This window comes from Zootoca vivipara, chromosome 6 (genome assembly GCF_963506605.1).
Source record: "Zootoca vivipara chromosome 6, rZooViv1.1, whole genome shotgun sequence".
Lineage (NCBI taxonomy): Eukaryota > Metazoa > Chordata > Lepidosauria > Squamata > Lacertidae > Zootoca > Zootoca vivipara.
The window spans coordinates 36,577,696-36,600,606 of NC_083281.1; the positions used below are offsets into that span (position 1 = coordinate 36,577,696).

The 22,911-nt window shown below is 43.8% G+C and overlaps 1 protein-coding gene and 1 pseudogene across 4 annotated transcripts; both read left to right on the plus strand.

Moving 5' to 3' along the window:
• The first annotated feature begins 466 nt into the window (after positions 1–466).
• LOC118086546 (RH-like protein) lies at positions 467–21,653 on the plus strand. 4 transcript variants are annotated; one of them, XM_035118283.2, is made up of 10 exons: positions 5,086–5,417; positions 6,797–6,983; positions 8,316–8,466; positions 9,898–10,045; positions 17,131–17,297; positions 17,823–17,960; positions 18,963–19,090; positions 19,975–20,054; positions 21,068–21,141; positions 21,327–21,653. In XM_035118283.2, exons 1-10 carry the CDS (start codon positions 5,273–5,275, stop codon positions 21,351–21,353), a joined length of 1,245 nt encoding a protein of 414 aa, XP_034974174.2. In that variant the 5' UTR covers positions 5,086–5,272; the 3' UTR covers positions 21,354–21,653. The 4 variants fall into 4 exon arrangements, with proteins under 4 accessions (XP_060131782.1, XP_060131781.1, XP_060131780.1 ...); XM_060275798.1 differs by lacking the exons at positions 21,068–21,141; positions 21,327–21,653 and adding an exon at positions 602–1,032 and having other exon boundaries at positions 5,389–5,417; positions 19,975–20,913; XM_060275799.1 differs by lacking the exons at positions 5,086–5,417; positions 21,068–21,141; positions 21,327–21,653 and adding an exon at positions 467–589 and having other exon boundaries at positions 19,975–20,913.
• On the plus strand, positions 10,448–10,544 carry LOC118088047 (U6 spliceosomal RNA; annotated as a pseudogene).
• Positions 21,654–22,911: the final 1,258 nt, after the last annotated feature.

Sequence of the window (22,911 nt, forward strand, 5' to 3'; positions counted from 1 at the left end):
TGATGGCGAAACTACCCAATCATTGAATAGTTGGTACCAAATTAGGAGGAGCAGCCTAGCTATCCCCCAATGAAAGAAAGGAGCTTTTTTGTATCCCGCCTTTAGCTTTGACATTTAGATACGGGCCCCTATGGTTTGATTGGCGGGGCTATTGGCCAATAAAACCCCGACTAAAAGGCTCGCGTAATCCAAGGACCAAAGGTAAAAAGAGGCAAAGAATGGTGATCCCGCTGCATTCTAACACAGCTCGCTCACAGTCCCGCCCTCCGTCTTGACTGACAGGCTATGTATCGAATAAACTTCTGACTTGAATAAATGGTGTTAAGGAGGACCAATAAAGAATGCGAGAAGTGAGACTGGGTGTAACGGCTAAGTAAAGTGACACGGGAAACTGAGTCTTGGCCAATCAAAGAAAACCTTTCTTCCCTGATAGGCATTTGTTAAGGTAGCAGCAATAGCTGCTGTTCTCTGCCAAGGGAGGAGCTGGGTGTATTCCTAGTTACCAGCCAGGTTTTGCTATGTGGGTAAATATTTTGCCAGTTGACAAAATGCTGTTATGCCCCAGGCCCTGAGCGTTTTTTGCTTTGAAGTAAGTCCCATGCAACTTGCCTCGCGTGTGAAAGCGATTATAAAGCGTCGCAGCTTGACAGCCCGATCCTATTCTGTGCATGTCTACTCAGGGGCAAGGCTGCATGCCTATTCATGCTTTTCTGGAGGTAAGTAAGTCCCATTAAATACAGCAGTGCTCGCCTCTGAGTAGACATGGCTAGGACGTGGCAGCGTCTTTGAAAGAAGAGAAGAACTGCATCATGGGATGGCACCTTGTTTAATCTTTTTAATGAGTTTTTATGTTCCTCTTTCCTCCTGAAAATGGAGCTGCCCCAAGTGGTCAACAACAATCGTTAGAGCACTAATAGGTCAACAGTAAAACCATGAAGTTCATAGCCTGCTGAGCTCCAGACTAAGACTGCAACCCTCAACGCATTTATAAGGAAAGTAAATCCCATTGAATTAAATGGAGCTTATTCCCAGGTGAATGGGGCTAGGATTGCATCCTGTAAGAATGTGCTAAACACTTGGGGAGAATAATACAGTCTGATTTCCCTGTGGAAGGGACTGCCACTTGCTTATTATGGCAGTGTCTGTACAGAAAAGGCCTTTAAAAACTGTAATGATATAGCAGCTTTAAGGGAACTCAGCAGGTCTGAATCTAGCCAGGCCTAGATAAGAGGCTGCCTTGGGTTCCATGACAGAAGAAGTCTGAAATACAGTACAAAAAAAGTAAACAATAAGTAACCCATGTATGGACAAAATAGAAACCAGCTAATTATCATGAAAATATTTAGTAGCCGGGAGGCTTTTCTCGTGGTCTGTAGGTGGCTTACAGTCAATAACACAAATGGAATGTTTCTGCTTCAAACAAGGATACTGTTATGAGTTTGCAGAGGGTAGGCTGTATGCTTGAGCCCCCTTACAAGTCTTAGATCCAGCATGGATTCAATTCCTGGAATAGCCAGGCTAGCTCCCTGGTGAGGTAATGACCTATTAAGTATGGGCCATTAAGGTAACAAAGGAAGTGGCTCTGTGTCAGATAAAGAATGTACCTCAACTCTCTGGTTGTTAGAAATGCAACTGCAGAGTTGAAGTTTGTACTGTAGAAGCCAGCAGGCTGTGCAGCTGGGAGACAGAGCTATCCCAGATTGCTGCTAGAATCCAAGGCTGTGGCCATGGGAGAAGCAAGACCTGGTATGAACCCCTCCACTGTAGGCTCAGGTGGTATATATGTGTAAATAAACAACACGTATATACACTATACACATATAATCAATGGTTTTCCCTGTAGTGATGTATGGATGTGAGAGCTGGATCATAAAGAAGGCTGATCGCCAAAGAATTGATGCTTTTGAATTATGGTGCTGGAGGAGACTCTTGAGAGTCCCGTGGACTGCAAGAAGATCAAACCTATCCATTCTTAAGGAAATCAGCCCTGAGTGCTCCCTGGAAGGACAGATCATGAAGCTGAGGCTCCAATACTTTGGCCACCTCATGAGAAGAGAAGACTCCCTGGAAAAGACCCTGATGTTGGGAAAGATTGAGGGCACTAGGAGAAGGGGACGACAGAGGACGAGATGGTTGGATGGTGTTCTCGAAGCTACGAACATGAGTTTGACCAAACTGCGGGAGGCAGTGGAAGACAGGAATGCCTGGCATGCTCTGGTTCATGGGGTCACGAAGAGTCGGAAACGACAAAACAAAACAAAACAAAACAAAATCCCAAAGACACCACAGTCTCTGCTTTCCCTCATTCAAAAGGAAGCATGAACCCTGGACAGGTGCCTGGAACCCCTGGAATCTCGCACCACTCAGGAGATTGGGATGTTGTGCAACAATACTTTTCCTCCATTGGGGATGGGAGAATTTTGGTTTCTCTTTTTCTCATTTTTCCAAACTCAAGTTCAGTTCTCCACGGCCTCGGCCCGATATATCTGAAGGAGCGTCTCCATCCCCATCATTCAGCCCGGACACTGAGGTCCTTCTGGAAGTTTCCTCACCGCGAGAAGTGAGGTTACAGGGAACCTGGGCAGAGGGCCTTCTCGGTAATGTCACCTGCCTTCTGGAATGCCCTTCCATCAGATGTCAAGGAAATAAACAACTACTGTATCTGACTTTTAGAAGACATCTGAAGGCAGCCCTGTTTAGGGAAGCGTTTAATGTTTGATGTTTTATTGTGTTTTTAATATTCTGTTGGGAGCCAGCCAGGTGGGTGGGGTATAAATAATAATAATAATAATAGTAATAATAATAATAATAATAATAATAATAATAATAATAATAATAATAATTTATTATTTATACCCCACCCACCTGGCCGGGCCTCCCCAGCCACTCTGGGCGGCTTCCAACAGAAATATTAAAATACAATAATTTATTAAACATTAAAAGCTTCCCTAAACAGGGCTGCCTTCAGATGCCCTCTAAAATGTATTTGTTTTTCTCTTTGACATCTGGTGGGAGGGCATTCCACAGGGCGGGTGCCACTACCGAGAAGGCCCTCTGCCTGGTTCCCTGTAACTTGGCTTCTCACAGCGAGGGAACCGCTAGAAGGCCCTGGGCACTGGACCCCAGTGTCCAGGCAGAACGATGGAGGTGGAAACGCTCCTTCAGGCATACTGGACCGAGGCCGTTTAGGGCTTTAAAGGTCAGCACCAACACTTTGAATTGTGCTGAGTTATCATTATCATTATTTCCACATCAATTTTTAATTATTTGTAAAATCCTTGTGAAAACTCAGCATGTTAGTATGAATTTCTAATATGCATATTTTTGTATGCAATTTTGCCTTACATACACATTTTTGCAAGCGATTCTCCATTGTATGCTGCAATTGTGTATGTTATTTTCACTAACATGCATTTTAATGCACATTTTACCCTAGTACATTTTTGGTGCACTTTACTTGGCTGGATAGCAGCATTGCAAAATTATGAGAAGTGCGAATTTCGAAGGGTGATTATGTTGTGGTTTCCATATTGTTTTGGAAAGTGCATATTAGGTAAGATTGCCTTTCCGTGTGAACTGAATCAAAATTTCTCCCCCGATACCTAATTGAAATAAATAAATTAGTGAATGAAAGCGGTCCATACCAAGGCTTGTGGCAGCACGCAGCACCCCCAGAAAGCAGAGCCCACTGATAGTGCCGGTCCCCACCCATCCAGCTGGTTTCTTGGCCCAGGCTTATGGCAGTAGCAGATGGGAAGCTGCCCATTTCAATTTTCCCATTATTGCTCCAGAGAACATCTCACTGGATTGTGCCACTGTTACTTCACCTTTCTATTATATTCACTTCAGTCTCAATAGAGACAATGGTTTCTAGTCTCACTACAGGTATTAATTTGTTTAGGGGTGCTAAAATGATTCTACTGACATCATTCACTGCTGTTATCAATGGTTAGGATGCTCATCTTGCATGTGCCTACACTCTTAATTGAATTGTCACTTCACTCAGCAATACTAAGATGATTGTGCTGTCAACAATTGCAGCTGCTGTGAAAGCTCATTTTGTGCACATGAAAGGTCTAGTTCAATTACCACATACTGTATTGTGGGTGGTATCTAATGCCCTCATTCCATTAGCACAAGTATTTGTACAATGGAATTCCCTCCTCTCTTCTCCCCGCATGCGTTCAGCATCTTCCCCAAACCTGCTTCAAAGGGTTGGGGAAACACCCAGAGGAGGTTTTAGGGGCTTATGGGGGGGGGAGTTCTGCTACACAAGCAGAAATCCTTGCACCAACCTTTAAAAAATTTATATATATATTGCCCTTCATCAAAAGATCTCAGAGCGGTTCACAAATGACTGACAAGGCAATTTTGATGCAAGCTTGTGCTTTTGGACTCCCATCAGATTTCAAAGAGATAAACAATTATACGACTTTCTGAAGGCATCTGAAGGAAGCCCTGCATTGGGAAGTTTTTAATATCTGATGTTTTGTTATGTTTTTTACCGGTATATTCTTTTGGAAGCTGCCAAAAGCGGCTAGGCCGCTAGGGCAACCCAATCAGATGTTGTTATTATTACAGTATTATTATTCCATTATAATTTAACACCAGCTTTACACACACAAACCTTTTCCCTTTACAGTGGTACCTTAGTTTAAGAACAGCTTAGTTTATGAACAATTTGGATTAAGAATGCTGCAAACCCGGAAGTAGGTGTTTTGGTTTGTGAACTTTGCCTTGGAATCAGAACATGTTCTGCTTCCTGATGAGTGTGTTCCATTTGCAAATTGAGTTCCCCGCTGCTATGGTAAAGCACGCCTTGGTTTAAGAACGGACTTCTGGAATGGATTAAGTTCGTAAACCAAGGTACCACTGTACAGTACTGGAAAACTGAAAACCACACTCCATGCATCTGGGCCATGAGAGTTTTTTCCATACAAAATAGTTATTTGGGTTGTATCCTGTGCTAGCCCTGCTCAGACTCACTTAAATTAATGAACCTAAGTTAGTCGCTAATTCCTCCAGAAAAATTCTGACCACCCAAAAGAGCCCTCATTCTAGCGCAGCCTTATCCCACAACCTCAGATCACAAGGCAACTCCACAGCAGTCAAAATACCCAGCAACAGCAGATTGGCCTGTTCTGCCAGGCAGCATTAGATAAGGCTTAATGCCTTCTGGCTATCACATTCAGACTTTCTCAGCTACTTTCTCTCTTTTAACTCAAGGAATTAACACCCGCTTCCCATTTTAAATGCTTTAGTTCTTGAACACATGATGCCTTCTTTGTATCCTCCAAGTCTTCGGATTCGTCTGCCTGGGCTCATTTTCTTTTTGGAAGCTGCTTTCATCCTTATATTTTTCTTTTTCTTTTCATATGACCATCAAAGTGTTCAAAAAGACCTTGCGATCTACCCAGGTAAGCCTGCTTATTCATTGAAATTAGGGTTGCAGGTGTTATTATTTTAATATATATTTTAATAATTTTATTTCAGCAACGATTTATACATCGTAAAATTACATTTTTAAAAAATCATACAGTATTTACATTACAAATACATACATCACAAATAATATAAATGTAAATAATATAACTATATATGAAGTAAGAAATAAAGAATATATACACTTTAAAGAACTGAAATATAGAATGGTAAACATAAAGAAATAGAAATAAGAAAAACAATAAAAAAGAGAAATAAAGAAAAAAGATGAAAATACAACAAAGAATACAGCAAAAGAATCCACTGCAAGATACACTTCCACCGCTTTCCACACAGTAATCTACAGTTCACTTAAAAAAAAAATCCCTGACTTGGATTATATAATATATTTCACATATAACAATTAATCTGTAAACATGATCTTCTTACTTTCCATATCCTTCAAGGTCAATCTAAACATAACCATATTCTGTTCCCTATTTCCGTCTTCTTTAAATAGTCATTAAGACATTCCCATTGTTTTTTGATCCTCTCTTTTGGTTTTTGTCTTATTATATCTGTAAGTTTCGCCAACTCTAGGTATTCACATACTTTGCTTAACCATTCCCCTTTTGTTGGTGTAGATGCATCTTTCCAGATTTTGGCAATTGTTATTCTAGCGGCCGTTGATGCGTATAAAAAGGTGTTAACTTTATCACATGGAATATCACCGCCTATAATTCCTAAGAGATATGACTCTGCTTTTTTAACAAATGATACTTTTATAAATTTTCTGAATTTCTGCATGCACCATTTCCCAAAACTTTTGAATTACTGGGCAGGTCCACCACATGTGGAACAGTGTACCAATCGTGTTCTGGCACCTTCAACATTTGTTATTCGAGTCTTTATTTATTTTAGCTAACCTGTCTGGGACCAGGTACCAGCGATAATGAAGTTTCATATAATTCTCTCTTAAGCTGTAACAGGCTGTAAAATTTATATTCTTCTCTCAGAATTCTTTCCAATCGCCTATATCTATTTCATATCCCAGATCATGTTCCCGTTTGTGCATGTACTTATTTTTACTATCCTGTTCTGTTTCAGATTTACCTAGAAGCCTATACATTTTTGAAAGTATTCTCCAGGGTTGCAGGTGTTATTCTGTTTAATTAGTAGGTTAATTGAACTTAAGTGGCTGGGGAGAGTCTCCAAGGTTAAGGCTCGATTTCCCCCAAATGAGAGTAAGTTGATTGCATTATTTCAGGTAGTGTTAGTATTTGAGGCATTACATCTGGAGTGTGTGTATGTCCGCATGTAAAAAGTGACAAACAAATGTAAATAACAAATGAATAATGGCCTCTGTTGCACGCAGCATTTCAAGATGTCAACATCATGGTGGTCTTGGGCTTCGCCTTCCTCCTGGCCTTCCTGAGAAGATATGGCTTCAGCAGCGCTGGATTCAGCCTTTTCCTTGCAGCCTTTGGAGTGCAGTGGGCTTTGATCGTGAATGGCTTCATTTTCCATTTCTCAGATGGGCAAGTGAAGATAAATCTGCAAAGGTAGTTAACACGCTTTACAGGGCCCTGCCTTGATCAGTGGTTGATATGTCTGAGGTTTTGTGGTTTTAGTTTAGCATGTTTCTTTGAAACATGGGCAGTTGGAGACCAAGAAATATTGCTCTTCTCTCTCATTCCCTCTCTCTCTCCCTCCCTCCTCTCATTCACAGAGCAAACAAACTGTGCCCACTTCTAGCCGAATAATGCTAGGCTTCCCATCCTCATAGCTGTTTATTATGAGGGCAACCAAAATGACCAAGGGGCTGAACTCAAAATGAATGAGCCTGTTCCCTTTCTTAATGATGTGCTTCATCTTCATTCCTGGTTTGCTCCAAACACAGACACACACCTACCTGCATTTATTAGCTAGAGCAGCCTTTGTGAGCCTGGTACTCTCCAGATGTTTGGGGCTGGGGTTGATGGGTCTTGGAGCCCAAAATATCTGGAGGGTGCCAGTTTGGCAAAGTCTGAGCTAGAAAAATAAGTGTTTGAGTGAGTGAATGAGTGGATTAGTGAATGTATTATACCTTATTGTCAGGGCATCTACAGCTCTTTTCACCGCACCTGTATCATAAATCTCTAATGGTGTTTTTCTTTTCTTTGAATGAAATGATTCTTCAACATTCAGGCCAACGCAAGCAACACATAAAAACCAGTTATGCAGGGGCATTGTTTGGTACTTGCAAGATTTGCAGTATAGACTCATAGATGCACATTTGTGAAAAATTTGCACATGCCAATTTACATGTAAAGATGCAAATTTTTAAATTTTAATGTCGCAGAAGGCAAGATAATGAGTTTTCCATCCAAATCACCTCAGATACATTTGTCAATGAGTCAACCCAGCAGATCAACCCGAATCATTTCCTCTTCAGTTCATTACCCAACAGAGCTTGCTCCAAATCAATTAATTTTTCCTTCGAGTACGTGATTCTTTATCCCCAAATCATATCCAGATGAAGTCATCTAAAATTAATTTATTCCTTCAAATTAATATCTAGCCAATAATGCAGATCATCCTTCAATTCAATTTCCCCTGAATCCATTGCTGACTCTGGTGCACCCGAGGCATTTAGGAAAAGATTTGGCACCACCCCTAGCAACACCCTCGGCAGTATCTGGATACCCAGAATATTTTCAGGCTATTGAAACTCCTCAAAATTTACTGTGGACCATCTGCAGCCTGATGGAAAAAGTTAGTTGGCTATATCCACTCTGTCTGCACATCCTATTTGTGGATACCACCCAGTCTCCTAATCTGGAGGAGGGGGCTTCTTCAGCACTCTAAAATGATGCTACAGACAATACTGCTTTCTCCTTTTTCTTTTCCCAAAGCATCTTGGTGGCCATTATGAGTATTACAGCAGTGCTGATTTCAGCTGGCGCGATCCTCGGCAAAGCCAACCTGATGCAGTTAATCTGCATGGCTATGGTGGAGGTGGCTGTTTTCGCTGGGAACAGATGGGTCATTGTGGATGTTCTGGGGGTACGTATAGAAACCTCTTTGCTACTGAGACAAGGCATAGGGTGGGTGGGTGATTCTGCGACAGCTTCCCATTTCCAGAGGCCTTTCCCCTTCAGGAATGGTCCCTTTGTGGTATCTGAAGGTCAAACACAGCTGCTCTGTTTTGCAATCTTCCCTAATTGGCATTAGTTGCCAAGGCAGCCTTTGTAGAGAGCGGCTTTCTGTGTCTTAAGGCAGTGTTTCCCAACCTTGTGCCTCCAGCTGTTTTCGGACTCCAATTCCCATCATTCCTGACCACTGGTCTTGCTAGCTAGGGATGATGATGGGAATTGTAGTCTCAAAACATCTGGAGGCACAAGGTTGGGAAACACTGTCTTAAGGTTTAAGGTTGCTGGCCTCTAGTAGCTTTGATTACCAATCCTTAGTGCTGGATCAGACCAAAGGCCCATCTAGTCCAGCATCCTGTACCCCACCAGCAGCCAGCAAGGAGCTCCCGTGGGAAGCCCTCAGCAACAAGTGGCTTGTTTCTCCGGAACTGGAAGTCGGGAACTTTATCTGGCTCTGCCCCATAGACCAACTTTGACAGGTGGGCAGGGGCAACCCACATGTCCATCACATGATGTCATTATGGCACCACATGATTGATAAGTGGGTCGTCCTGCTCACCTGTCGAAATCCCTTGCGCAGGGTTCCGAAAGAACCAAGTATGGGGTTGGCAAGGGCTTCTTTCTCCTCTCCCCATCATGAGCAGGCCCTCCCACAGTTGATGCTTGCCAAAAACAACCAGGGTTGCTTGCCTTGGATGTGTGTCCAGTTCCCAGCAGAACTGAACCCTGCATTTTCACCCATCACCTGAAGTTAGGAGAGATGTTAGCTGATTGACAGGGGTGTGCCTTTGGGGAAATGGCCTCATGGGCCAAATTGGACCCCCTGGTGGGCCAAGATTGGCCCGTGAGCCAGAGATTCCTGACCCCTGCTCTGAACTATGGAGATTTTGATTAACTATTGTGCCACTGATAGATACACCCTCTTCCACACCGTTGTCTAATCCTGTATATTAATTTCAAGCTCAGTTCCCTGAGTGGGTAGGCAAAATAGCACAGCCCATGCAGATTTGCCAGGGTGGGGGGACCCAGAGTTTGCAAAATAGCTTTAGAGGGGGAATACCCTGCAAAGTGAGGGTGGAGCAGCCTCAGTGGGTATGTTGGGCTGGAAAACAGAAAACCAGAGAGAGGAATAGGATATGGAAGAGGGCAAAGATGGCTGGCTGGCAGGTACGTGGAGCAGCAGGAGCAGGCTGCAACATTTTTATTGCAGTTCCCACATAATATATATTAACGGAAGAGCTGTGCAGAATCAGATTAAAGTCCATTCCAGCATCCAGTTCCCCACAAAATACATTCCACCCTGGCTCTCTGTGAAATGGTGACTGGGTTTTTTTGTGTTCTACAGATTAGGAGCCACATCAGCTTGATGCATGTTCATTTATTTGGGACATCTTTTGGCTCCACTGTCTCCTGGTTCCTCTACAATTCCTCGCTGCACCCAAAAGTTGAGAAAGAAAGATCAAAGCCTGCCTCTGATGTGTTTGCAATGCTGGGTAAGCTGTTTTCATCAGTGTCCTAAGGCAGGGGTGGGAGGTCAAACAAATCTTTTTACTGGAGCTTGAAACAAATATGTTTTGAGAAGTTCTCCCCAGTGGATGTTGATGTTGAAATGTGGCATTTGACATAGTAGGATACATTATTCAGCAGCTGACTTTTGACTTCTGAGTTTGATTTCAACAAAGATCTGACAATATTTGGTGTGTGTATAGTTCTGGTGACTCAACTTCAAGTGTTCTTAAATGAAACTCAGGCTGCATACACACTATAGATCTCAAGCGCATTCAAAGCACATCCCAACTCCCCCAAAGAATCCTGAGAACTGTAGTTTATTTTTATTTTTTTCAAATAATGTTTATTCGTTTTCAAACACTACAAAATACACAAAATCACAAAAAGCAGCACATATACTAAAATTGGAACGATACAGAGAAGATTAGCATGGCCCCTGCGCAAAAAGCAAAAACAAAAAGACAAAAAGCAAAAATAATACATAGAAAACAACAACAACAACAAAAGAAAGAAAAACATATCAATTCTAACATTTTTTCTTAACATTGTAGACTTCCTCGATTTCCCCCACACTGGGTCCATATTTAAATCCAAATTAAGCAATTTTCATATTATATCTTATATCATTTTACACATTTTTATCATTATCTCTCAATTATGTTTATTCTAAAAATATCAATTATCCTAAACCTAAAATATTCCAATTAATCCAAATCTAACTTTATTTTTCCAACCATCTATCTTCTTATTCCCCCCTTAGCCTAAATTTTATTCCCAAAAATTCTCCATAAATTCAAATATTACTTCTTCTAACCTAGTAACATTTAAACACTTAAATCTAATTCAGCCCCCACTCCTCTGGACTCAGGGTCTCCCAGATGAATCAGCCAGCTCCATAAGTCGTTCCAGTTTCAGACCATCTTAATCAGTCAAAAAATAACTGAGAACTGTAGTTTGAAGGTGTTGCAGTTCTCAGGATTCGGGGGGAGGGCGGTGCATTAAATGTATGGCATGTACATAGCTGTGACTATTTGGAATCTGGGTTCAGGCCCAGTTCTGGAACTGTGATTGTCTTGGCGGATGACTTTTGCCATGCACTAAGCCTATCTCTTGGTTCTGCTGGATCTCTCAACAGCTTTTGATATCATGGATATCTTTCTGGGGCATCTGCCTGGGGGTAAAGTGACCATGTGTCCTGCTTTTACAGCCATCTGTTTGAAGGAGTCCTTTGTTTGAAGGGCTGCCTAGTCCAAGTCTGGTTTAAAGAGAAAGAAACCTACGGGGGGCTTTGAAGTTGCCCATCGGCAGCACCTGTGCAGCGAACTGAGCAGGAACGCTTGCCAACTGGTCACAGTCTTCTTCACCCTTAAGAATGTCAAGAATTGTTAGGAGACCCCTATTCCCTTCATAGAACTGCAGCCCCTAGAGTTTCCTGGGAAGAGGGGTTAAACCACTCTGGAGGTTATAGCTCTTTGAGGACAATGGGGGTCACTTAACTCCTAGTGCCCTTAACAAACTACAGTTCCCAGGATTCTTTGGGAGAATCCATGGCTGTTTAAAGTTCCAGATTCAGTGTAATCATTACAAACATCTTTGTATGTGCTCTTCAGGCTGAATCTTCATGGAAACAGTCTTATAGAATGACACAGAGAGACGAGAATGAACAGAGGTGTTTTTTAAATCAGCAGAAGTGACATGCTCCACTAATTGAGCTGTAAAGTGCAGTTCCAGCCTCCCCGTATTTCTCCGCTTGCCAGAGAGTCATGGCTTGATTGGTGCTACAACGTTAATGGGTGGTGCATGTGTTAGAGTCAGGTTGGGCCTCAAAGACGTTTCCTTCTGCTAATACAGATAAGCATGCCTTTTTCATAGCAGAACAGTGTTTGGTGTAGGGAACCGCCCATCCCACTGGCCCAGGTTGCCCAAAGACGTGTCTGTAACTTGTGATTAGCTGTAAATTTCCCTCTCCAAAAAACAATTGGAGCAGAATAATTAAGGGCCATGTTGCTGAAATATTCAGTCATCACTTGTGTTAGGCTGTTTTACGATATCCTGGAAAATGAATGCACATGGCAATGAAGATGATGATGATGGCGGCTTTTTTCTTTTTGTAAAAATGAGGTGTCAGTATTCACATATTGATAAAAGTGCCACGAGCACAGTACTCGCTTGTGGAACCAGCATCTCTTCTTTTGCTACCCATGGCAGTCATTTTGTGCTTGCCCAGAGGGGTGGAGCTGCAGGAATAGCCTCCCAGCAACAGCATTGCAGCCTCAAGCTGAGAGGGGTAAAGTCAGGGCTGCATGGCCCACCAGTGGAGGCAATCTTGGTGCTCCTGTTACTGTGTGGCACAGCCCCAACCCCTCCATGGGGATGCAAGAAGGCAACATCTCCCATTCCACCCTGTATCCACCACATGCAACTTTGTAGTGTTCAAAACTCCCATTGTTCTAGGCGCATTTTGTGACAGGGAATTTCATTAGCGTGAGCAGTTTCTGAGCTCAAGGCACAGTACTGCACCTAAGATTTCAGATTAAAACTGCAGAGTGGAAGGAAAGGAGGACCTTTTTCTGCCTCCCCACTTCCAGCTACTCTCTGAAGACTGGAGAAGAGACCCTCTCAAGAATATTAGGGGGGTGGGCAGAGGAAGGACTAGAGAGCATGTGAAAAACGAACATAATATTTTTAGCTGCAGTTCATTCATTTTCTGCTTTGTATTCTTGTTATTAAAAAGTGTGTCTAGACATTCTGTTGTTGTGCCCATAACCTAGGATTAAGGTGTCATTTAGCTCCTAGCTTTCATATCTCAGTTTCTAACACGGCAGCACTGTTTCTGTTCTGCTGCAGTTTACCTCCTGCCCAAAATTACGTGATTTGTCTCATGTTCTGCTGTGGCGAAATTGCAAAACTTAGGTAATTAATTATGTAGGTTATGTTATTCCACCCTATTCATTTCAATGCAAGGAAAGCACCATGCAAATTAATTAGTTACATATTTTTGATGGGCTGAAAGCAAAAACAGTAGATATCAATCATGTTTACTTGATTGATTTCCGTTCCAGACATGGGATGAATAGGCAAACATTTCCACTCCTGTTTCATTTTTTAAACATCTTTATCTCACCCGTCCCTCTCCTGGTAAACAGCAGTGACACTACTGCTGGAAAGCTTTTGTGGCGACTCCACCCACTTCTGCCCAGGTGGGAATGCTGCCATGAGTTTGAAAAAGGTTCTGCATCCCTGGGTTAGAGGAGCAGCTTGACAGAGGAAGAACACGGGAGATTCTGTTGCTAGTACTTTAAGCTGCAGCTTCTGATCCTGACACTTGTCCCTTGAACTTGCTGATAGGCATGGAAGTTCCATGGTGGCCAACTCTTCACTGCGGTTATTGCAGACAGATCCCCGCTTGCCTCCCATGGCTGCAATAAATTACAAGCAACACACACCTGTTGTTTCCTTGCAAACATAATATCTCAGTGGGAGATCCAGTTACATATCTTCTTGGCTCAGTGTTTGTTTTGCCATGCGCGCAGGGTGATTGATAGGCTGTATCTTGAATACTGTATAGGTTTTTCCGTTTTTTGTTTAAGGTAGTGCCCAAAGCAGTAGTGGTAAACAAATTGTTGCAAATTGCTTGCTCCACTCCTAGGGTGTTGGGAAGGACTGCTGGACCAAAGGCAACATAGTGTCTCTGGGGATGGTCACATGAGACCACTACCTTGTTGAAGCTAAGTTGGTCTAGGCATGGACTGTGCTTGGATGGGTGACTTTCTGGGAACTTTGTTTACACTGCCTTGGGCTCCATTAAGGAAAACAACATGGAAAATAAATGTAAAAAATAATAAATCTAGGAAGTCTTCCTTCAGATTGTGCAGTTGTTTCTGAGAAAGAGGAATTCTGCAGCTGCTCTTTTTTAAATTCAAATTTCCACATACATGTGGAGAACTGCATTTAAGTTCAGAAAAACAAGAAGCCGAGAGAAACTGCAACGGACAGATTCACCCATCCATTGGTACAAGGCAAGGCTATGGCTGGATGTAAAGCTCAAGCTGCTCTGTAGGAGAGCAGCACTCTGATGTTGCTTCAGCAGCCATCAAATGGAGACTGAGCTCAAAATAGCCACAGCAGCCCTGTCCTTGCTGTAAAGCAACTTATCAGTTAAAGGGCCCCAGGCAACTCCACCAGTCTTTTGCTCCAGCAGAGCAGGGAAGACTCTGGTCTCACAAGGGCCTTTGTGATGGAGGCCTCTGAGTCCGAGGATGGCAATGCTACATCTTCAGGCTGAAGGGACATTGGCAGCACAGGTTAATGTAGTTGAAGCTGTCCTGGCTAGCAGCCAATACATGCAAACAGATGCACGAATGTGTAGGTATGGAAGGGATCTTTATTCAAGCACATAATAGTACAGGTTCAACAGCAGACCCAGAGTTCAAGAGCCATGATTCAGGAGTGCAGGAATCAGGCAGTAAAGTCAGAACTGGATGGAAGCAATGAAGATGTCCCAATAGTTGCCACTCTCCCACCTGCCAAGCTTTTGAAGATGAGGCGCAGTGCACTCACTGATGGGGCTCGCTCGCTTTGCAGAAATGTTGGGATTGCCACCGCAAGCTGCTTTGGGGTTGGTGGGTCTGCTCCCATCTGTGGAGGCAGCTCCTCGTTCTAGGCAACAATACAGCACCCTCTCCTGTTCAGGTTCCTGATCAATTGCAGCTGCCTCCTCCTTTGGCTGCCCACTGTCTCCACAGAGGCATTCTGCTCTGCTGGAAGGTCCGGGGGGGGGGGGGAGTCAGCATTCCTTCTCTCCCTTCCAAAGTGGCTGAAGTCAAGGCACAGACAGACCCCTTCACTAACCCTAGTTCCCATCGTACAGGCTTCCCCTTCTCTTTTGCTTCCTCCTCTTGACTTGGGGCCTGCTAATCCAAGCCCAAGCCTTCCTGGTTCTAGATTCAGGTCCAGCTGCCCAGTCTGTGAGCATTTGGAGTTGAATGCTTAGCAGAGTCTTAACTGAACACGGAATGCCGGTTGGAGGAGCTCTCTTGGTACACTGGACACAATCTCACTGGGACTCCAGGTTTACGAAAGTAACAAAGCTAATGTTTATTGTTGGAAATATGTGTTTGATAGGAAAGATCCTAGTTCTCCCTGGCTAATTGAGCCACGCTTGCTTTGGCATCTCAACAGGAGAAATCTCAAAATAAATCTGTTCTCATATGGCACGGGTGTCAAACACAAGGCCCGGGGGCCTAATCCGGCCCGCCAGACCTCATCATGTGGCCCGCTGAGCGCCCCAGCCAGCGGGACCCAGCAGCGGGACCTTGCTGCTGAAGCAAAGCACCGACAAACAGCTGGGGCCGGGGGGGGGGGTAGAAAGGCGGCCAGAGCAGCGCTGCGTGGAGCGCCCCGAGCCACAGCAGGAGAAGGAGGAGGCAGCTTGCTGGGTCAGTGCCCGGCAGCGCCGCACAGAGAGTCCCGAGCCTCTGGGACGCAGCAGTGCTCTGTAGCACTTTGAATCCTCCTCCTCCTGCCACGGCTCGGCGCCTGGAAACGGCTGCTGCTGCTGAAGCACAGACAAAGCACCCAGCAGCGCCGTGTGGAGGAGGAGGATTCAAAGTGCTACAGAGCATTGCTGCGTCCCAGAGGCTCGGGACTCACCGACCCGGCAAGCCGCCTCCTCCTCCTCCTCTTGCCTCACCTCCTCCTCCTCCTGCCGCGGCTCAGCCTCATGAACGTGAGCTCAGCAGCGGCTCAGCCTCACAAACGTGCAACTCTGAGGCTTTACGCACTTCTCCTAAAACGGACACCCGCTGCCTCACGCTGCACGGGAAATGCTTTTTGCCCCTGGGTCCCTTCGCGCTCTTTTCTGGCGCTGAATCAAGGCAGCGACCCCCCCCTTCCCTTTCTTTCTTCCTCTCTCTCGTTCTTATTCTTTCTTTTCCTCTCCTTCCTTCCTTCTTTATCTCTGTCTTCTCTCCCTCTTTCTTTTTCTTTCCTTCTTTATTCTTTCTTTCCTACTCTTCTTTCTCTCACCTCTTTCCTTCCTCTCTCCCTCCTGCTCCCTCTTTTCTTTCTTTCTTTCTTCCTTTCTTCCTTCCGTCCTTCCCATCTTTCTTCCTCTCCCTCATTCTTATTCTTTCTTTCCCTCTACTTCCTTCCTTCTTTCTCCCTTTCCGTCTTCTCTCCCTCTTTCTTTTTCTTTTCTTCTTTATTCCCTTCCTTATTTCCTACTCTTCTTTCTCTCCCCTCTTTCCTTCCTTCCTCTCTCCCTCCCACTCCCTCTTTTCTTCCTTCCTTCCTTCCTTCCTTCCTCCCCTCCCCTCCCTCTCCTCAGAAACATAGGATGCTGCTTTATACTTCTGGCCCTTAAACCCTGGAACCAGGAGAGCAGCTCCAGTGAGTCAACCTCAGCCAGTCCCTTTGGTGAAGGGTGGTGGCTCACTGGCAGAACATCTGTCCTGCATGCAGAAGGACCCCAGCATCTCCAGGTACTAGTAGCTCTGCAAAGGTCCTGCATGAAACCCTAGCGAGCCTCCACCACCCAGTGCAGTTACCAAAAATCATTTTTCAATAAATTGTACAATAATTTTACATTTGAATATCTACTTGCCATTATTCTGACTATGTTTCTGCTTTCAGATCTAGTTATTATTTACATTATTACAAAAAACAGTAATAATTGAATGCAGTGACAATAATTTATGATAATAAAGAGTGGACACATAGTCCTACAGATACAACCGGCCCTTTGAGGGTGACCAAACTGCTGATGCGGCCCCCAATGAATTTGAGTTTGACACCCCTGTCATATGGGGTCCTGGAGAAGAAGGGGGAAGGTGAGGAGGAAGTGAGGCCTGCAATCATAAGATTACCTGCAGGAAAATCAACAGGTCAGGCACAAGCAGGAACAATCTAGGAAGTTTGGAGGTTCCTCTCTCTATCTACCCTTTCTCATGCAGATACATCAGCCGATACAGTGCAAGCTGAGTTGCACCCTGTCACTTCCAACAAAAGCAAGTATCTAATGAGTTCAAGAGGGTACTAATTGTTCTTTTTGTGTGTGGGTGTTCACTAGGTGCTCTCTTCCTCTGGGCATTCTGGCCCAGCTTCAATTCAGTGTTGGTAGAGAATGAAGATGAAAAACAGGCTGCCATTTACAATACCTATTTTGCAATGGCTACAAGTGCTGTTGCTGCATTTGCGTTCTCGAAGGCTACCAGTAGTGATGGGACGTTCCACATGGTAAGTCAGAAGTTCCTGTTCTCTAACTTTCTAGAGGGACTTTCTCTTAACTAGAGAGATGGCCATGAAGAGAAATGCTCACACTTCCAAGCAACCTACCCGTATTTATTGAAAAATCATCCCAATTTGCTTGCGTATTTGCTTGCATTGGTTATTTAATGAGCATTCCCTCTCATTTGTTTGCGCGGAGACTGGAGAATGCATGCATCAAAGCAAGTGCCCATCTCACACTTCCAGTGCAGGTCCCCATCACTATCCCTATCGCAGAAAGTCTGATCTTCTGGGGAAACTGGCTTGTTGCACAAGACCTAATGGTCAGCTAGAACTGCGCAACCTGAATTTGCTGGTATGTGGTGGACAAGCTGGCTCTGCAGCCTAACTGGTGCCTGGCTGCTGGAAATCCTGGTTCAAGACATGCACCCACGAACCCAAACAAACATCTACACACCCACCAGTTTTTCACCAGTAAAACGTTTCCAGCCAACTTTTTTCATTCCTCTCTCTCTTCTTTTGCTTGTTCTACAGGCCCACATCCAGAATGCCACTCTGGCCGGTGGGGTTGCTGTTGGCTTCTCAGTTCCCATCATCCAATACCCTTGGATTGCGATGACTTTAGGTCTGGTGGCCGGGGCAGGCTCTGTACTTGGCTTTGCCTTTTTACAGGTAACAGTTCCCATTTTGAACCATCCCATCTTGGATTGTGGGCAAGGAGGAGCAGGCATTTTGCTGCCTGAGGCAAAGGGCAAAATGGCGTATTCCCCCATTCCTTGTGCAAAAGCCAGTCAGGTTGACCGTTGGCTCTCATTTCAGCTGTGGTGATAACTAGACCGAGTCTCATCTTCATCTGAGAGCAGGAGGCAGGTTTAGTGGGATGGTGCTTAAAGTTGTTTCTGGTCTCTGAAGCATCTGTTGTTGGAGGCAGCTTCCTCACATTGCCTAATGGTAGGGCCAGCCCCAGGAAGGAGACCTGCACATGTCATCTTACAGAGCAGCTGGGGAATGCTTGACTCTTTTGGTTAATGAAACTCTATCCATTTATTTATTATTACATTTATACCCTACCTTTCCTCTGAGGAGGTCAAAGTGGCATAAATGGTACTCCTCCCTCCCCATTTTATACTCACACCAATGCTGTGAGGTAGGATAGGCTGAGGGACTGTGGCTGTCCCAGTGAGCTTCATGGCTGACTGAGGATTTGAACCTTGGTCTTTCTGGTCCTGGTCTGGCTGCAAACCACTATGCCACACAGGCTGTCCTGGGTCTTTTTCAACATACAGTATGTTATAAGCTCCTTAATGCCAGAAATTGAACCTTCCTGATCTTATTGCAAAGCAGTGTCCCCCTCTCTGTGCTTCCATGGCATTGTGGCAGACAAGACAGTCCTGTTTATAGCCAGCCCACAAGCCCTTCAACAGCTACCTTCTGATTTGCAGTGTTAAGGGTTATTCACATGACTCTTTGGCTGCACACATCCCATACATTTAAACTACTCCCTGCCCAAGATTCTTGGGAACTGAAGTTTATTGAAGGTGCTGGGAATTGCAGCGCCGTGAAATTAAATTAGTTCCTTATGGGGGAGTTGCATGATTGAAATGTGCTTTGAATTTATGGTGTTTACACAGTATTTGTGTTTTTCACATGTACCCTTCCCATCAAACTCAAAAGCGCCTGGAACCGGCACTCAGAATTCATGATACCTGTGGAGTTCTTTACACGTTTGGCCTGCCCAGTTTGATTGGAGGGATCACCCGCATTATTCTAATCCTAATAGACAGCCAGGATGACCTAGAAGGGTAGGTGGAACCTGACTCTCAAATGTTATCTCCTCTGAACTTTTCAATAGATAGTTATTGGGCCCCACCAGGAAGTGTGTAGAAAGAAAGCTGTAGAGAGAAACCTTGCACCACCTTGAGGGTTTTTAAAAAGCTTTAAAGGCAAGGGAGGGGGAAAAGGAAATACTACTCACTGTAGTACTGGGCATTATCTAGCAAAAATTCAATTCAAACAAGTGAGTGGAAAGCTCTTGGGTCAGTAGTAACACACTTTAAGTGTGTGCCTTCCAATTTCTCTGTAGTGTCCTGTGATTCAATGGCAATTGTGAAGGAGCTCTTCGTAAGATCAGCTGGTGTGAAAAGGGCTCTCTAAAGAGAGAAAGTTTTAAAACAGCAAAGATTGTAAGGAAGGATTTATCTTCTAAATTTTGTTCCTTTAATTTTCTCCTCTGTCCAGGTGGCTGCATTTCTGTTGCAGTTTGTGATAGTCTTCACAAAAAAACTGCCAGCATCATATTGCACATTGCCCCTTACATATTTTTGTATGCGATTTTGCCTAATGTAACATGTTTGCAAACCACTTTCTCTAATGTGTTGCATTTTTGTATATACATTTTTAGGCACACTCACTCCTTATATAGTTTTTAGCACATTTTTGCTGGGATAACAGCATAGCAAAATTCAGAGAAGTGCAAATGCCAAAGAATGGTTATGTTCTGATTCCTGCAAATGTTTTTGGAAATGCAAATTAGATAACTTCATATTATGAATTGTGGATCACACGGAATTCTCCCCCATCAATAACAGAGTGTAAGGCCTATGGAAAAACACCAAGATGGTAGTACTGAATAAGTGGTAAAGTATTTACTGGTTTGTGAATGGTTTTTTGTTGTTGTAATTTTCAGAATGGGTTATTTGGCTTTGATTGAACTTGGTGCACCCTGCATGATCATTTCCCTCGGTCTGATAGCTGGACTCATTACAGGTCTGTTATTGCAAACACTCTTCGTGATTTTCTACGGAGCTAAAGCCTCTCCCTTCCTTGACTGCTACTGGTGTCTGATTGCTCAATGGGCACACATTGTACCAAGCAAGGGGTGAGACTAGATGATCCACAGGATATGTGGAGTAGTAGAGGAGGAAGGAAGCAAAGATAAAGCAAAAACTTCAAGAATGCTTGATAATGTCAGTAGATGTAGAAACTAACAAAGAAGCAGGAGAATTTGCCCTGGATCAAATTGAGTGATAATATACCCCATCAAGCACCACCCACTAGTGTAGATGGGAAAATAATTTAACTGAAAGCACTCATGTGTGGGTGAATGTGTGCTAAAGTGCCACATGGTAAACTCGGATCTGTGTGACCTATGTGCATGTTAATGCTCTGGTGTGTACACAGCCCATGCCACACTTTAGGCTTAAGAGAGACATCACTTATCTGCCTCATTGATTTCAATGGGTCTAGGGGATGCAATCCTATAATTTTAAAGTTGTAATTCCTCCATATATGTTCATCAAGTGAAAAACTAGTGTTCCAACAGTCAAATAGCTATGGTTGGAAGATGTGCTTCAATAGTGAACTTAGGCCCTATCTATGTGTTTAGTGGTATCATACCACTTTAAACAATAATTGCTTTCTCCAAATAATCCTCATAACTCTAGGTTCTTAAGGATGCTGACACCCTTATTCCCCTCACAAAGTTACAATTCTGAGAGTTCCATGGGAGGAGGGATTGACTGTTAAACTGCTCCGAGAGTTGGAACTCTGAGGTGAACAGGGGCCTCCTACCAACTCTCAACACCCTTACCAAACTACAGTTCCCGGGATTCTTTGGGGGAAGCAATTACTATTTAAAGTTGTAAGATACTGCTTTCAGTGTATGGTGCATGTTGGGCCTGTAAGTGCATGTTGGGCCTTACAGGGTACAGTGAAAGGTATTTTGGGAAAGGTTTGTCGCTTTTCAGTACATGTTTTGCATTCTTTTCCCAATGTCTTAGGTTTCTTACTGACTTTTGAATTCTGGAAAGCACCTCCTATAACAAAGTATTTTGATGATCAAGCTTTTTGGGAGGTAGGTTTTTAAATTTCACACCAGCTGTTAGTCACTGTGCTAACTTTTCTCTATCCACTTGCCGTTCTTAATTTTAGAAACCCTCCACCATGCCCCCTCTTACCCACCTTTTCTCTAAACTTAAAAGCCTTAGATGTTAAAACCTTTCCTCATAGGGGAATTCAATAATGTCTCTTTCTTTTTAGTTTCCACATTTAGCTGCTGGATATTGAATACAGGCATCAAGACTGCAGTAAACTAGTCAAGGAAGATTTTGTCGATCTGCCATTAAAGCCACCAGAGGTTTTGTAACCTTTTCGTAGGAACCATTTGTTTGCAAGACTGAATGAACTACATTACTGCTTCATTAAGGAGGCTGCCAACCACCTTCTTTTCTCTAAGGCATACTATTTACTGCTGAACCTGCAAAATGCTGGGGATTTTGGGTTTTTTTGGAGGGGGTATTAAATGTGGATTTTACCTCACTTGACCCCCTCCTGCCGGCACCTTAAATGCAGTGGTTTAAAAAACTTTCCACACTGAGTTTTCTGTTGTAAAATTCTTGCCACCTTGCAGAGGATTCTGGGGGCATTTTCTAGGTGGTGCACTTTCAGTTGTTGCACTTTGCAAGGGAGTGATTGGTAATGTGGAAAAGTTGTCCAAGTGTACAGTGTGATATATGGAGCTAAGTATTTTACAATATGCTATGCTTCCACAGTTGTGTAATTTTAATCCCCATATACCTACCATCTTTCTTCCTGCTACCGCTGCCTTTAATGTCCCAATTAACCCTGTGCATAAATGGCTTGAATGATGACTCCAGATGAAAATTACAGTGGTACCTCGGGTTACAAACGCTTCAGGTTACAAACTCCGCTAACCCAGAAATAGTACCTCAGATTAAGAACTTTGCTTCAGGATGAGAACAGAAATTGTGTTCCGGTGGCGCGGCGGCAGCAGGAGGCCCCGTTAGCTAAAGTGGTGCTTCAGGTTAAGAACAGTTTCAGGTTAAGAACGGACTTCCGGAACAAATTAAGTTCTTAACCAGAGGTACCACTGTACTAAAGGAATAAAGTCAGCATGGGAAATGAACTGCTGCTTACTATCACAAACTGAATGTTAGAACATTGCCTCTACAGCACCACCAGTGATAAGAGCCATCATGCTTGGAAGTCACAGGCCCAACAGAAACTTCAGAAGCATGGTAACGTTTCAGGAAACCTTTGGCCTTCCAGATGTTGAGAAACTACAGCTCCCATCAGTCTTAGCAAGCATGGCCAATGGCTAGGAATGGTGGGAGCTGTAGTTTAGCAACATCTGGAAGGCCCAAAGTTCCTCACACCTGGGATAGCTGGTACTTGGTCTCCCTCAGAAAAAAACAGCCTAATAATTGGTTGTTATGATGCAAATAAGCCTGTCATGCACTGGATAACCTTGCAAGGTACAAAAGAAGAAGCTCAGATCCAGGCAGAAAATGTATAAGAGCTCCAGCAAGAGGGACCCATTTGTTGGAAAGACCTCTGCACTCCCAGGATCAGTGGAAGCTTCCATCTTGCTTAGCTCCACCTGCCCATCATTCTGCTTTCTAGGCTGGCCATCAGAGAGAGCATCCATTCCCGATAAATATCCCAGTGGCACTTGTGTGAATGAGTGTGACCTCTCTAACTTTGATTTCTGAATTGCATTCAATAAATGTGTTGTTTTGCCTCCCCCCCACCCAAGACTCACCAAATTACTTCAGCTTCAGTACAGATCAACTGTATGCATAACAAAGGAACCCCAAACACAGCT

Bases quoted from the DNA above. Each gene is read 5' to 3' on its own strand.
- LOC118086546 (XM_060275797.1), top strand. From the start codon at position 5,273: ATGATGCCTTCTTTGTATCCTCCAAGTCTTCGGATTCGTCTGCCTGGG. The intron at 5,418-6,796 runs GTAAGCCTGCTT...TGTTGCACGCAG, and splicing joins AGACCTTGCGATCTACCCAG to CATTTCAAGATGTCAACATC. The intron at 17,298-17,822 runs GTAAGTCAGAAG...CTTGTTCTACAG, and splicing joins GTGATGGGACGTTCCACATG to GCCCACATCCAGAATGCCAC.